The sequence below is a fragment of the Eumetopias jubatus genome, unplaced genomic scaffold (assembly GCF_037043125.1).
Source record: "Eumetopias jubatus isolate StellerSeaLion01/CBP00866 unplaced genomic scaffold, mEumJub1_p1.0 scaffold_1, whole genome shotgun sequence".
NCBI lineage: Eukaryota > Metazoa > Chordata > Mammalia > Carnivora > Otariidae > Eumetopias > Eumetopias jubatus.
In genome coordinates, this window is record NW_028274807.1 from 131,477,555 (window position 1) to 131,494,065 (window position 16,511).

At 33.6% G+C, this 16,511-nt stretch overlaps 1 protein-coding gene and 1 pseudogene across 7 annotated transcripts in view; both read right to left on the reverse strand.

The window, feature by feature from the left end:
- TBC1D5 (TBC1 domain family member 5) overlaps nt 1-16,511 on the reverse strand; it is a 570,230-nt gene that overhangs the window by 263,043 nt on the left and 290,676 nt on the right. For all 7 annotated transcript variants that reach the window (XM_028099038.2, XM_028099036.2, XM_088026316.1 and 4 more), the window contains one exon: nt 9,892-9,958. In XM_028099038.2, the coding sequence (XP_027954839.1) occupies nt 9,892-9,958 (67 nt within the window). The remainder of the gene's footprint in view (nt 1-9,891; nt 9,959-16,511) is intronic.
- Nucleotides 14,679-15,664, reverse strand: LOC114205565 (protein-L-histidine N-pros-methyltransferase pseudogene; annotated as a pseudogene).

The window sequence follows — 16,511 nt, forward strand, 5'->3', positions numbered from 1 at the left end:
GACCCATCAACAGTCCAGGTGACAGTGGGAAAAACAGGGATGGGAGCAGTGTTAAAAACGCCAATCAGACCACTCTGGCTTTATTTATCCCACTCCCTCGACCCTCTTCTAGATCTCTCAGGTAGAAAAAAAAAAATAGTCCCTGTTCAACCTACATAACTGGAATATTAAAAGAGAGAAGCAGGCCCTGGGTTTGGCCAGGTGGTCAGGTCGGAAGGGGCAAGCAAACAAGAGTAGTTACTTGGTCTGTGCCTGGTTCAATGACAGTAGAGCTCTGCTGCTCAAGACAACTTTTAAAATCTAGAAGCAATTAAAAAACTGGAATGAGAGTTAAGAGGTAGTGTTCAACTATCCTGTTCTGCTTCAAATGGGTTCAGAGACTTGGGCTTGTCATCTGAATTACTTTTCTAATCTGAACAAATAGCTTGAAATTTAATCTTTGAAAATCCTTGAAATATGTCAACCAGCTAAACTACTATATCTATCTCAGAACATTGCATCTATAATCATGAAATGAAAACTATGTCCATATGTTCAGATGATACTAGGACTTCTTTTAAATTTCAAATATTCTCTCATTAGCAGGCTATTTTTTATTCCATAGCTGCTTTATTGATTTTTCCCATATTTCTAAGCACATAATACTCATTCTCAATTGTATCATTATCAACCATTTCATTTAATTTTGTGATTTAAAGATTCTCATTTTCAACTCCCAGTTAAATTTTTTGATCATGGATTTAAATATATCAAACACCTATGATATACTAAAATCTAAAACTTTAATACTATCAAAATACTAGTTCATGCAAAATAACAATGTCAACAGAATGAAACAGATATATGTAAATATTCATATTGTAGGGGCCACTTTAGTTGTCTTTCATAACTAAGGGCATAATTTCGTCACTAACAAATGTAAGGCCAATCGAATCTAACCATTTTAATAGTGCCAATAAAAAAAAAGAAAAAAAGAATGCATTGTTAGAGAGTAGAAAATGAAGACTACCTTTACTCACATTGTTCACCTCATAGAAAAGTCTTGTCCCTCTAGAATGTCCAGCAGATATACCTTCCCTGTAACCACCATTCCCCAACCCCTCAATTTTAACTACCCCAACTGGTATTCCTCCAGTGTTAAAATGCCCCCATTATAACACTGGTCATCATCTACATTAGTTGCTTCCATGTCTATCTCCCCTCCTAGATGATAAGTGGGCAGTGTTTTATTTGTCTTTGGGTCTTGGAGGTTTAGCACACTGGGTTGCCTATAATGGGTGTACAATAAAGATTTGCAGAATGACTGAAGATTTGTTAGCTCTCTTGAACCAAATATATATATAACCATATTACTTATATATATATATATAAATTTTATATATATAAACAAATGTCACAAAAACACTTGTGAAAACTCTGGATTAGAAAAAAAATTTAAAAAAATAGGATTACAGGGGTGCCTGGGTGGCTCAGTTGGTTAAGCAGCTGCCTTCAGCCCAGGTCATGATTCTAGGGTCCTGGGATCGAGCCCCATCCCCATGTCAGGCTCCTTGTTCAGGGGAGAGCTTGTGCACACTGTCTCTCTCTGTCAATTAAATAAATAAAATCTTTAAAAAAAAATAGGATTACTAACCATTACTAACCACTGCCACTGTTCCCCTAGAAGGCAAGGTAATCTGATATGGAAAATGTAGACAAATACTGAATATCAATCTCTGTTAAAATAGTCTGTGAAAATTCCACCTTTAAACTGTATCTCTGAGACTGAGAAATTGTTTGTCAAATCAAAAATCAGTAATTAAGCCTTATGTAGAGCTAACTATATAATTATAAAGCAGACCCATAAGTAAATAAATAAGCAAGGTGTTTGTAAAATGTTTAAAAAGATTTATAACTTTCCACTTTTAAACCATTCTTCTTTGTATTATTTTCTCAAATTATAGATCCAGTAACACACTTCAATATTACTGACAAATATTTAATTGGCATTGTCTATTTCACTACCCTACTTAAAGTGCAGCATGCTAATACATACTACAAATAGTGACCATGGGGCTGACAGGAGTGAATTTCAACTAGGGACACCAGGAAAAAACAGAAGTGTGTCCAGGGGAAGGGACTCTCAGTGATGACTGACTCAGAGCAGCTTATCCTCATATTTCAAATGTATGCCTGTCTTTTCAAAGATAAACATTTACACAGCCTTGGATGATTGGAGCTTGCAGCTGACTATGTAAATAAACAAACAGGAAAAAAATGTTTCCCCTAGAGCCTGGCTACAGATAATAAAAAGGGCTTGAAGGGTCTTCTGAAGCAAAGGAACTCAAACTAACATGTATGCTCAAGTCAGTTTGGGTTACGTTAATGTAAGGCTGTAAATGCAAACAAGCCAGTTAATTAGTTAAATGGAAGGTAACATTTTCAGAGCCTTAAAGTGATCAATAATTAGCTCAGACAGTTGTATATTACAGAAAAGCACAGATACTGACCAGTTCCACTATCATAAATAATAAAGTTACTTCAAGAAGATATATTCATCATGTGTGATTTTTTTCCCCCTTCTCTCAAATATTGCTTCATTATGGAGATATGAATTAAGGTATTATTTTGATTTTGGTTTCTGGAAAATGCAAAAGTTACATACATATTTTGTGCTCTCTGAAATTATCATTTAACTGTAAAGGTTGTGATGCTATTTCAACAAATATGAAAACAAGAAATAAGAAAATTTGATGCTGAGATTGTGAGGCTAAAGAAGCGTGGATTTTATAAATATTCTTCCTATACAATCTATAGATAACTGTAGATATTTATAAATTTGATCTTTTATAGGTAACTGTAGATCTAATCCTTAAATACTCACTTACTGCCAGTTTAGGACTGCAGAGAATTTTATTTTATTTATCTTTAAAGATTTTATTTATTTATTTGACAGAGAGAGACACAGCAAGAGAGGGAACACAAGCAGGGGGAGTGGGGGAGGGAGAAGCAGGCTTCCCGCAGAGCAGGGAGCCTGATGCGGGGCTCGATCCCAGGACCTGGGATCATGACCTGAGCCGAAGGCAGACACTTAACAACTGAGCCACCCAGACGCCCTGGACTGCAGAGAATTTTAAAAAATACTTTTCTGAGACAAGGGACAACTTCAATAGATGAAAAAGTTGATTAAAACTTAAAGGAAATTTCACAAGCACCTGGGTGGCTCAGTGGGTTAAGCGTCTGCCTTTGGCTCAGGTCATGATCTCGGGATCCTGGGATCGAGCCCCACATCAGGCTCCGATCAGCAGAAAGCCTGCTTCTTCCTCTCCCTCTGCTCCTAAACCCTCTGCTTGTGCTCTCTCTCTCTCCCTCACTCTCTCTCAAATAAATAAATAAAATCTTTAAAAAAATAAATAAAAAAACTTAAAGGAAATTTCAGAAAAGAAAGAAAGGAAAGGTGCAGAAATTAGTTTATTTATTACGTGTTAGATGACTGGAGCAGGTGTTCTACACATTTGTAGGTATGCTCCCTATAACTCTATGATATAGGAACTGTAACATTCCAATTTTACAAATGAGGTAATCAGGAATCAGAGAGATTAATTCTCTTACCTAAGGTCACACAGTCAGTAGGCGGTAGAGCTAAGATATAAACTTTAGTCAGTCTTATTTCTATCTGTATGTTTTTTCCAAATTGTTTCCCTGAATCGAGTCTTTATTCTTAAAAACTTACAGAGTTTGTATCCTATAGTTACATAGATTCTCAACAAAATATAGGCAACACAAAGTGAGAAAAGCATGGGGCGTCTGGGTGACTCAGTCGGTGAAGCGTCCGCCTTCAGCTCGGGTCATGATCTCAGGGTCCTGGGATCGAGCCCCACATCGAGCCCCACATTGGGCTCCTTGCTCAGCGGAGAGTCTGCTTTTCCCTCTTCCTCTGCCCCTCCCCCCTGCTCTTTCTCTCTCAAATAAATAAAATCTTAAGAAAAAAAGTGAGCAAGGCAATGCTCTAAGAATCAGGAAAAAAACCTTTCTCATCTACTTACTAAGCTATGATAACCTGGAAAAATAAAATGGCAAAGGCTTAGGAACTTAAAATGACTGGGTGGTAGAAGAGGGGGATGGAAATTCAGGTTAGTTTCTATTACCTTTAGTATATGCTGTGAACTGAATGCCCCTCCTCAATTCACATACTGAACCCCAACAGCCAGTGTGATGGGTGTTTGGGGGTGGGCCCTCATGAATGGAACTAGTTAGTGCCTCAGAGAGCTCACTGGCCCCTCTGCTATGTGAGAGCACTGTGAAAAGACAGAAAACCAGGAGTGGACTCTTACTGGACATCAAATCTGCCAGCACCTTAATCTTGGACTTACCAGCCTCCAGAACTGTAAGAAATAAATTTCTATTGTTTATAAGCCACCTAGCCTACGATATCTGTTTTAACAGCCTGAACAGACTAAAGGTATAACATTCAGCAATTAAATTGATTCTTTGACTCCATATTCTCAAATATAACAGAGTAACAACAAACTTATATCACTCTAAGAGTGTAGCCAGAACCCAGATTTCTAAATTTTAAATGCAAAGTATGCTTTTGCTCTATGATCTCTACTAATATTTTGAATCAATATTTCATGGTTGTTTCAAGACACATATGACCCACTTACATACAAATGGAGAAAAAAGGTATTCTACTAGAAATAAATGTAAATGATAGAAGGATACTTCCCACATTCTCTCAAATTACTGATAAAATAGGATACATAAAAATGTTTATGATAAAACTATGAGCCTAATTTTTAAAGTTTACTCAATGACTGAACAGTGTTCAAATAAATGTATTTTATGTATTTTATTACTCAGGAAAAGAATTAATTTTGGATTCAAAAGACAAACCAACTATAGAATACACCATATTGAGAGAGGCTACTTCAGAAGCTCGGATCAATATTAAGAAATTATAAATTATAAATTATAAATACCACCTAGTATAGAGCCAAGTGGCTCTATACTCTTTCCTCTTTAAGGAAAGAAAATAAAAAATATAAAGGGGAAAATTCCCATTATTTCTGCAACAAAGGTTCTTTTAAAATATGAAATATATTAGTTCTTAAAAGGAAAAAATAGGAAGCTAAAAAGAATGGGTATTTCTTAATCTTAAAAAAATGTAAATAATGTGTACTTTACAAATATTTGAGGTCTTTATAAATTTTTCAAGTCTCAAGTCACCCCACCATCCCAGTTGTAGGATTTACTAATTCAAAAGACACGCATCAGTATTTTGCAATCCTTTCTGCATACAACTACTTTTGCTTTTTAATTCAACATCAAGGTTTCTATTATAATCTTTGTTTATTGATGATGAGTTACAACAACCATTGGTTGTTACTACTTTGAACTGTGTCTCCTGGAGACAACACTTCATTTACAAAGTATTTGAAAATTATCCAATTGTCAAAATTCACGAGATAATACATTTTTCCTAATGGCATAGCTTGGGAAAATACACCCAGCAATGTTACCATGTGAAATTAAACTGTAAAAGTAATTAGGGTAGACTACATGATTTACTACCGCATATCAGAATCTAGAAAATCATAGTTAAATAAACTAATATATTTAAAAATAATCTACAATGACTTATTTTCTATCCTTTGACATTTATACAACACATCAAGATGATGTCTGAAAACTAAGCAATATTCTGAGTTTCCCCGAGAATGCCAATAACTGGTCTGAGTCTTCTCTAACTAAACTATTTACCCAGTGTATTTTTAACATGGATTTGTCGCTACATAAACACAACCTAAATCTTAAATGAGGCAATCCTAAATAAAAAATTAGGCAAAAATGAAGCTATTTTCTATTTTGGGAATTATAACATTGTATGTGAAAAAAGCATTACACAGATTCAAAAACCATATAGACTTCTATGAACTTTTGTGGGAAGTTACAATTTGATCAATAAAGATATTTAGAAACATAGGGTAAAAAAGGAAAGTTTAAAAATGTTCACCTTCAATTTATTTCATAGGTCACTGTTATACCATCTAATAAGATAATTAAAAACATGCAAGCAGCTGGTACTACAGCTAAACAGATTAATGTAATAGTCTGTAGTCATATGTGCTGGCAAGGGGCTTGCCTCTTCGGAGAGGAGAAGGTCAGCTGCCCTTGGGAAAGGAGGAGCGTGGTGGGGAGAGAATATTCCTTCTACCATGTGGCCCTGTGCTACAGTCACTAACTTAATCATCTACTGCAAACTGCTAATCGGCAAACTACTATTCTTCTTTCATACCCAGCAAGGGTCTCTCAGTTTTCATGTTTAAATAAGAAATACAGAAAGCTCATATAATCTGACTGAGAACACTGGACTTTAAAAAGCTTAAGAACTATTGCATAAACCAATAATATCTTCTCAATTCTTATAAATTTTCCATTTTAACACATCATCTGCAAATTAGTTGGGAGACATACAACTGAATTTTAACAAGAAGTTCTAGAACAAGATCTAATCTATTACCTAGGCACCATATAATATTCATACTGGTGCCTGAGGAGTTAAATTCAGCTGCAGTCCATTTGAATCAATGAAGCAAAACCACAAAAGACACAAATCCAAGTAAAACTTCCCTGCCTATGAAAAACAAATCTATGAACATTAGGTACACAGAACTAGCGTGTTAGGATCTGATCGATTGTAAACTTCAGAATTTGTGAAAATTCCAAAATTCCACCTCTGAACTTATACAGAGAGTAAAACCTCCTCCTTTTATCATTGCTATGTGTAAAGATTTGCTATATGAAGACAACTGGGAATACTGTATCAGCTTGAGAGTTTCAAGCGTCAGGTTAAGCTCGCTCTTAGCTCCTTTTCTGCTAACAGACAAAAGATACTGTCCTGTAAGTCACACATTCTTTTTTACCTTCTTTTTAGTGTCTCTGTATCAGGGCACTGTAAAAAATTCTAAATACCAGAAGGTTACCAATGATGACAATGATGATGATGCCACAGACAAGAAGACAAAAAGCTACTATTTACTCAGCATTTACCACATGACACTATCCCATCAACTCCTAACAAGTGTGTTTTTTCCTAACCCCACTCTAATGGTGAGGAAACTGAGGCTAAGACTTGTACAAGTTTCCCAAGTATTTGGAGTCAGGATCTGAACCACCTCACCATATATTTACGTATTATTAACAAATGAAAAACAAAACAACAATCAGTGACTCTGTCCTCTTGAAAGTGACAATCTAAGACCACAATAAGACAAACACATTAATGGGAAGAGTACAGACTTAGGTGACCAATTCAAGACTGAATTCAAAAGTTAACACAACCTCCACGTTCGCTATAAAAGGGTACACATGTTGGAGGGTGGAGTCAAGGCTAACGCAACAAAGTTGCCAATTTATATGAAAGAATTAATTCCAGAAAGAATTAATAAATGCCATGGCTTTGCATTTGGATTTTCAAACAGCTTTATCTTCTACATTTTATCTCAGTCTTTACAAGAGTTGTGAGGAGGAAGCAGGTTAGACCTTAGAATGTCTGTCTTATAAGATGACGAACAAAGGCTAACCATTACCCCGGACACAAGTATATTGAGCTTGGGTGTGATGGTCCTAAGCTAGCAGCCAGAACTGTCTGACTGTGAAGAAAAATCAGGATTTCTGAGACAGTTTAAGTAAGACAAAGGTAGAATTGTTAGGCTAAAGGATCTTTGAGGGTTAATATTCATGTTTTCCTAATAACTTATTTAAGTTTAAAACAGCAATGACAGCAACAGAAAAATAATTTTCATTTTCAAAAGGGAATTTTACTGACAATTCTGTTGCCATTTTAGTGTGATCATGCAACAATTCCTAGGTTTTATCAGTTAACCTTAATATGAAAATAGACCCCAGAGCTGTGCTTCTATGAATTCTGCATTTAACCCAAGTGTCAAATTCACAAGTAAGCTCATTATATTGTAAGAGCTATTGCCTGCTGAGTAGAAAAATATTCATTTCACACCTTAAATACTATAATACTATTTAATAACAGCACTGGCCTGCCAACTATTAAAAGCTCGTTTTTATATATTGTACTACCTGAGCTTTTTATCTTGCCTTTTTAATTACAACAATAAATTAATATCCTAACATTACAACACTGACAGGCATTGATTAAAATCATATTAGTTAACAACATTAGTATTTATTGTGCAAAGTTGCATTAGGAGTTCATTTTCAAAGTACAATTATCATTCAATAATACTAAAATATTTTAATCTTCAAACTATTCAAGAATAAAATAAACTACAAGATAATACTGCGCCTTCACATTAACACATTTCTCTTAACTTTATATTATGTCCATTATTTACTATAATTAGCTAACCTACAAATGTAATTGTAAAATTTAACTCACCAACAAAATTTATACACATATGGATTTTCCTTCCTTTGAAATACATCTCCATTTTCCTTTTGTCTATTTTTTACTGTATTTATATCTAGCAATGATACTAACAACATAGATTTCACATATATTATCATATTAACATTTCTCACTTACATGCCAAATCATGAATGTTTAACTATCTTTTATATTCACTTCAGCACTAAAAGAAGGATTTGAAGAATTCCAACATTTATAAGGTAGGATGAGTACAGTGAAAATATAATGACAACATATGAGCTTTACTGCTGTGATAATACCCTTCTAGAACGCCACGGGAACATAAGCCTTTTTGTAGTATCTGTGACACTTGAACGACTGATTATTTATACAGACCCCAACTGATATAAAATAAAGATGTCAAGTGTTTCAATTACCATCTCATTTCTGGAATTCATAAACAATTTGTAAAAAACTTTCCCATTTACCACATTCTTATTAAGTGCTTCCTGTATACAAGGCCCTATTCTAGATATCAAAAGCTTGCCCGGAATCTGAGAAAACAAATGACACAGTTCCAATTAGGGATATACAATATGTTTTCAAATAAAAATATAAAGATTCCAATCATAAACTCTGTATTTATTACATAAAAGGAGTTACAGCGTAACATTCAAGTGAGTTTCCAAGTGTACAGTGGTTCTTGTTTGAATTTTACTGTGTCACTGCAAAAGTGTCAGAACTAATTAACCATCACGACAATGCACTCAAAGTATTTCTTCAAGAACCTGCACTGCTACCTAAAATGCCAAAATGTATTATTATTGAATCTGTACCTTTTTTCCTTAAAAGAAAACAACCTTGTTCTTATATTATGTTGGTTAAGTATATGAATATTCAAATATTACTGGAAATAATATAATCTTTCTTCTTCCTAGGTTTCCCTATTATGAAGGTACAAAATCCATAAACATTTACTCAAGCAAATCAAGTTATAAGGAGAATATTACCAAAATACTAGAGAAGATACATGTTTTCTTAACCAGCATATCCTTTTAAAAAAAAATCACTAATTAAGATGTAACTGCCCTGTTTGCTGAAGAACCAAATGGAATATAAACAAATAGCACTTGATGTAACCATGGATTACATTTCATATTCTCTTAGATGCTCATAAGGAATATATTCTGTTTTAACAGGAAACTTAAACAAATGGAAGCCTTTAGTAGTGTAACAGATATACTGGGAAAACAAAATAAAAAATGGATTTTAATGGAGCATTCGTACCAATTATACACTAACAACTGATAACGACAATAAGACCATTTATTCAAGAACTTAAAAGGTTACATTGTTCATTACTCAGTAAGTCTGCAGAACAATCGCATATCACAACATTCTTTACATTTAACTTATTTTTAAAGCACAGGTAACACTTCCTTACTACTCTAAGATTAGAATCCTGTAACATTAGGTATCTTGTATATTATCTTGTAATAATATGTTTCTATGTATTCATCACCTACCTATAGGAATTAAAAGTCCCATCAGAATCTAAAGTAGAACTTCTTCTTCCATTTTTATTTGAATCTCCTGGAAAAAAAATTTAAAAACACTGAAATAATGAAGATTATGAAACTGAATATTTTAGTTGAAAAGCTGCTGTGTGACAGCTCTAAACAGTATATTAGGTCCAAAAGCATTATCCCTTTTTCCCTACCCCCCCAAATATCTCCTGTAATCAGAGGTCTTTATGCAAAAAAATTCATTCTGATGCTAAAATATAAACTAATACCACCACTCCTAAATTGGATAGAAATAACTATCAAAATAATTGTTAACAGAACAAATAAAGCACAGTACAGACATTTTCTTTTTATGAATCACAAACAAAACCAAAATTTATAAACCATTTAATCATATACTAGTGTTTATAAACAAAGGGCAACTCTTTGTTAGTGACCAAGTCACCTGTTCTGACCACTGGTTCAGTCAAAAGAGAGCAACAGAAAGGGGACCTGTAATATTTTCCAGTTCACAGCTCTCCATGGTTGAGGAATTTGGTAAGCAGAGAGGTAAAAGAGAAAGCAGGATGGGAGGTGGTGAATGCAATCTAACGAGCTTTTAATACACTTTAATATTCTTCCTAAAACTTTATGTTTTAACTGTGGGCAAAAGTTCAGCAGTTTTAAAAATGAAAAAACAACACTGAAAGATATTTCTGCATCATATGGTAATACCAAACATTTAGAAAAAAAAAATCCCACTTAAGAAACTGTTATATTCATAGTATCAGACTTAGAACAAATTCATACCTATCAGTTTAAAGATTATAGAATAAAAATAAATGTGCTAAAGAAGTTTAAAAAATGCTTACCAATGCCACAGTATAAAATATATATGCTTATTGATAGAAATTTAATTTTAGTAGTTTACATTTTAAAATATATACTTCAAAGTATAGTTTTTATGAAACCATAGTATACTATTAAATAGACCATTTATTCTTAGAAACAAATTAAAAAGACTAGATTCTGATTATATTTCATACTCCTAGTTCTTGTAATGTAACTTTCGAACATCAGGTTATATTCATTTTTATGATATTTAAAGCTTAATAATTTAATGATTTATCCATTTTAATTTACACTTTTAATCCACTTTGAACAATCTAAGGTGCCACTGGAGATCATCACAGTGGTCCTGGTTAAGTCAAATAGTAATTACAGAGCTTTCACTTTAAAGATGAGATTATTTTTTAATTATTGAGTACAGTACTTAAGGTACCATACTTATATAATTATGCTACTCATTAAATGGTTATTGAAAGCTGAAATGTAATTTTAATGACAGCTACCTATTTTTCTTTTCACACTTTTTAGTTGACAGATTAGTCAAGAATATTGGTTCTTTTCAAAATCTTTACAGCTGTGCCAAAGTGTTCAGGAGGACAAAAACTGGACTGTGTCCACTTACTAAGTTTTAACTCTATTCTTTTATCAAAATACACTTTCAGGTTTTTTTTCTCATTAAACAAAAATCCTAAAATGGATTATAGCATTCAAAACTATTGCCAAATTTTATAGAAGAAAATTGTCCAAAATCACTTAAATGTTTAAGATCAATTTAGCTGGGTTTATTTCATTAATTCTTAAAACACGGATACTATAAGATCACTCATACAACATATTTTCTTAAAAAATTAATGGTATTATAATAAATAAACTAAAAGGATCTAAAGAAAATTCTGTTTCTAACTAAATGAAAATTTCCTCCAACACATGTTATTTAACAGCTTGCAGACATTTCCTGTGAAACATTCCATAATCAGCATAAAATACGTACTATATCATACATTTAAAATATGAGCCTTCTTTCTCTTGAAAACTAAAGATTATAATTACTTAAACACATAAGATCTCACCAATAGAATATTTCTTCCTTTCTGCTGATATTTACCAGAGCAAATATAAAATCCTTCAAATAATTAAGAGACTTTTGGTTTTTTAAACTAGGTTTTGCCATCATAATATATTACATATGTTATATATAATATACATAATAATATATAGGTTAATAATATAATATATAGGTTTTCTTCATCTTATACCGGTTTCAAAATGAGCATATCACATTAAATATAACCTTCAAAGGATGGGAATGAGGAAAAAAAGCAGTTTTTCTTTCTCGAAAACATACCAAAATAAGGAGTACAATTGTTTTTTCTAAACAATATTAGAGAAAAGATTTCAAAGTTTGCTATATGGGGAAAAGGCAATAAAGTTTTGAAGCGGGAAAAACTGCTTTGTTCCTTCAATCCTCTAGTTGAAATTAATTATAGCAAATGTTTATGAAAACATCTGTTCCTTACAGTTATAAATTCTTAATTTTAGTATGGATGATTCCAGATTCTTATTCTGGAAGGAAGTTGTCTGACAATTGAAAGATTTACAAAAGAACAGACAGAATTTATAATTCTGGAAAACTGTATATATAGTGTGTATATCCTGCGGAGATTTTCATTTGTGTGAAACATTTGGAGGGGCTTGAAACTGGTAACTAGGAGAAATCAAAGAGAGGCTCCTCTTTAAGGTGTTATACATTAAAAACATATTTGTAATAGAAGGAAACATCAACCAAGAATTATAAATAAATGCTAATTTACTATGAATCTAATTTGAAGTAAGTATAATAAACTAAGTATTAATTTTATCAAGGATTTTAGTAAGTCTAATGCCGATACAATCATGGGAAGGTATGTGTAGTGTTCCCCCAAAATAACAACAGAGGGTGCAAGAGAGTTTAATATGATGTTTTTAGTTGCTGTTCTGATTCTTGTACTAAGTTGTCAGGTAGCCATAAATGTAACAAGGATGTATAGGTTGTTTTCAAATCTCTCTCTCCCTCTTCACCTCTTTCTCTCTCTCTCTCTCTCTCTCTCTCACACACACACACACACACACGCACACGCTCATATTATTAATCTTGCACAAAGACCTTTAAATGATCAGACAGCACAAATAACTTGAAATGTGTTTTAAGGTAACGGATTACCTTTCACTTGCTTGAAAAGTAACAATAAATTTTAAAAACACAATTGTGATTTTAAAAGTATTTCAATATTTAATATAAATTAACCAGTAAAATAAGCTAGATATATTTATTGGGGAAATTTTACATAAGTTACATACATATTATATATGTTGCTATCTGTATGTATATTGTGCAACCTTTATTTACAGGAATAGTTCATTAATTATTGTGACAATTACAATGTGAAATTTACATAATTTCCCACTGGTAAATAACTTTGCAAAATGAATTCCTGGCACTCACAATTTAAAAAAGTTGACTGATTTGAAGAAAATACCCTTGTAGCCAAATTACTTTAAATGAGGATAGAAAGAGCATATATTTTCCATTAGTAATTTCTAACATACATGTATCTAACTTATTAAGCAAATAATATGTATAATGGTGACTTAAATCTCAAAACAAGACAAATTAAATTCCAGATTCTTTTTTAACTTTTACTGCAGTCATGTTTAGCTAAGGGCATTTATAATACCTATGTACTGTTGAAAATCATGCTAAATGAAGATTTACAATAGATTTCTATAGTTCTTTTTTTTTTTCTTACTATAGTTCTTTTTATGTACAAACATCTCCCTCATGAAGGTAGAACCAGAGATTTTAAGCTAGGTTAGGTTAAAAACTACCAGAATAATGCCATAAACAAACACATCTACTTAACTGGGCCCTCAGTTTACATCTAAAAAACATCAAGTTTTAGAAGATCACATCACACTATGTATGAATTCCAAAAAGTATTACATAATTTAAAAAATAAGGTTTATCTCTAAATTGTCAGGGAAATGTCTCCAAGTGTGTGCAATGAATATTTAATAGTAAGAGTGGAAAAAAGATCTGCTTTAAACTAAGCTGAAAACAAAGGTATGGATAGCTACATTTAGTTGTGATACGATAATATGCCATAAATAGTGTAGAGACCTGAAACCTTTTGTTTCTTTTAAATGAACATTACTACTGAAATGTTTTTTATTAAATTTAAAATCCCCAAAGAAAATGATTCAAAAAAATCAATGAATTAAGTATATTCATGTGCTGTGACACACAGAAAGGCAAAGTATAATGACTTAGCATTGTCTATGAAGACAGTAGTCACTAAGGACATTATCTCAACAGAGAGACAACAGTCTCTCTAGGCTAATTTATTTATGCTAAAAATCCAGGACCACCCATTAGGTCTAAGACCCAGTGCTCAAGTAAATACACAAAAATTGTCTATTCAATAATATTCCATTTTCTCTATTATTAGCTACATTCTAATGATTTAATGGCTATATTTAATTCTCTACATATTTAGAAGTTATTATTTTATTTTTTATCTCCGAAAATGTTTATTAGCATGATTAAAAGTTTTTGAATAACGACAAAGAATTTCTAAACATGAAAGTGTCAGTGGCTCTACCTTATAACAAAATATTTGCAAGTGAATGGACAGCTTTATTGCCAGTCTTTTATTAAAAACAATCCATATTTATTGGTTCCATGTGAAGCTATTACTATTGTTTGACTGGGAATGAGTCCTTCCTGCAATTAAGTATAAAAAATATCTTCCATAATTGAAGTGTGACCTGTATTACTGAGTAAAGAGTGGATAAAAATCCTCAAAGAGTTGGATTTTTGTTTTTTAAAAACATTCCTTTTACACACTACAAAAATAATTAGTACTTTGGCTGTTTAAATCACTACATGATATTTACAGTGGCAGTCTCCAAAGGTCCTCCCTTCACATAATCACAAACACAGACCCTCTTCTGGAGAGTACATTTTTGGGGTGGGCTCTGAATACTTGGGCCTCCAAGTGTTTATACTGGTTTAAACACAAAGCATTATCCAGAAAGTAGTAGTCATTATACACATCACCTTCACACAGGTATGGCAGTCTGGTGAAAGCTTTGGTAACAAAACCAGTTTTTCTAAAAACTTCAGGAAGGCTATTGACTTGTTCTTTCCAATTCTATCCCTTGATTTCTAAAATTTCTGATGGTTTCTCCCATTTGCCACCTATGTTTTCCACATAGGGATGAAAGGGTAAAACCAGAGCAAGCATGACCTGCCCCTCATTGGCTCCAAGACATTTCTGATTATCTTTTAACACAGTTAGGGACGGATCACAGTTGTCCGGCAAATTTAAGCAACTGACATCATACTGGAATCCTGTATTCTGCTCTTCATTTATACCAAGCACTTTGTATTTCTTCTTCTGAAGCTGCCATATCATAGTTTCAGAGAGCTTAGTGGCATATATTTCTTCAAAATGACAGTTCATGATTTTTCTGACTTCTGCATCCCCAGCACCTAAATCTATGGGCATTCCAATCTGGATTAATTTTTAGCAGTCTCTGAAACTGATCTAGTGAAAATGCAAACATTGAGCCTCTTGCTAGCAACCCACTAACAGATACTCTAGACATAAACAGGCTAAAAACAGATGACACAAAAGAGTGAAAGAACTGGACAAATTGCCAGTCCGATTTCTCAGTGCTGTTAAGAACATCTGTGTTCCCTGATTAAGGTAACTCTGAACAAAGAGAGCCTGGAATGATTCATATTTCTCTCTATTGCACACCTACTACTGGTGGTTCTCCTTCCCACTGGCCTCAGCCCTGTCAGCCTGTCAAGGCCACTTCTCATGTTCACATACAAGAAGCGGGTGAGTGGACTCCACAGCATCCACATCCTCCATGCAAGCCAAACAGACACCAGGCTCAGGCACAACCTGCCCACAGTTTCACCAAGGGCCATGGCCACTTATTTGGATCACCGCCAGTGTTGGGGCGAGGAGGAGGAGGTATCACTGACCGGATTAGAGCCACTGCACCCAACTTGTCCATCCAGCCCCTTCAGGGCCAAAACAGGGGGTTAAAATTATTATTTTAGATAATATAAAATCAGATGTAAAAAACAAATACATAGAAACTTTTAAATAAATAATATTTCAACTGGATAATTTTAAGAAGATAATATTTTTGTTATCCCTATTAAATCATTAATAGAAAAATTTTCAAAAAGAAAGCAGAGTGACATCAGTGGAGTGGCAGAATATACAACTCCAAACTCTCATCCTCCCAAAGAAACACTAAAAAACAAGCAATAACTGTCAGAACCAACTTTGCAATGATTCTGGAAAACAATCCAAGATTTACAAAAACCAAGTCAACAATGAATGAAGAAAGAGACTTCTTCTTTATCTATCTATCTATCTATCTATCTATCTATCTATCTATCTATCTATCTATCTATCTATTTATTTGACAGAGACACAGCAAGAGAGGGAACACAAGCAGGGGTAGTGGGAGAGGGAGAAGCAGGCTTCCCGCAGATCAGGGAGCCCGATGCGGGGCTCGATCCCAGGACCCTGGGATCATGACCTGAGCCGAAGGCAGACACTTAATGACTAAGCCACCCAGGCGCCCCAAGAAAGAGACTTCTTGAAAGCTTTGTGGCATTGTTACTTGCCCTTACCCTACTCCCTCCTTGGTACAGCAGCAGTCTTGAAGAGGGATGCAGTTCCCAGTGTGGGAGACCAGTACTTGATTCTGGAGGGAGCAGAGCAGAC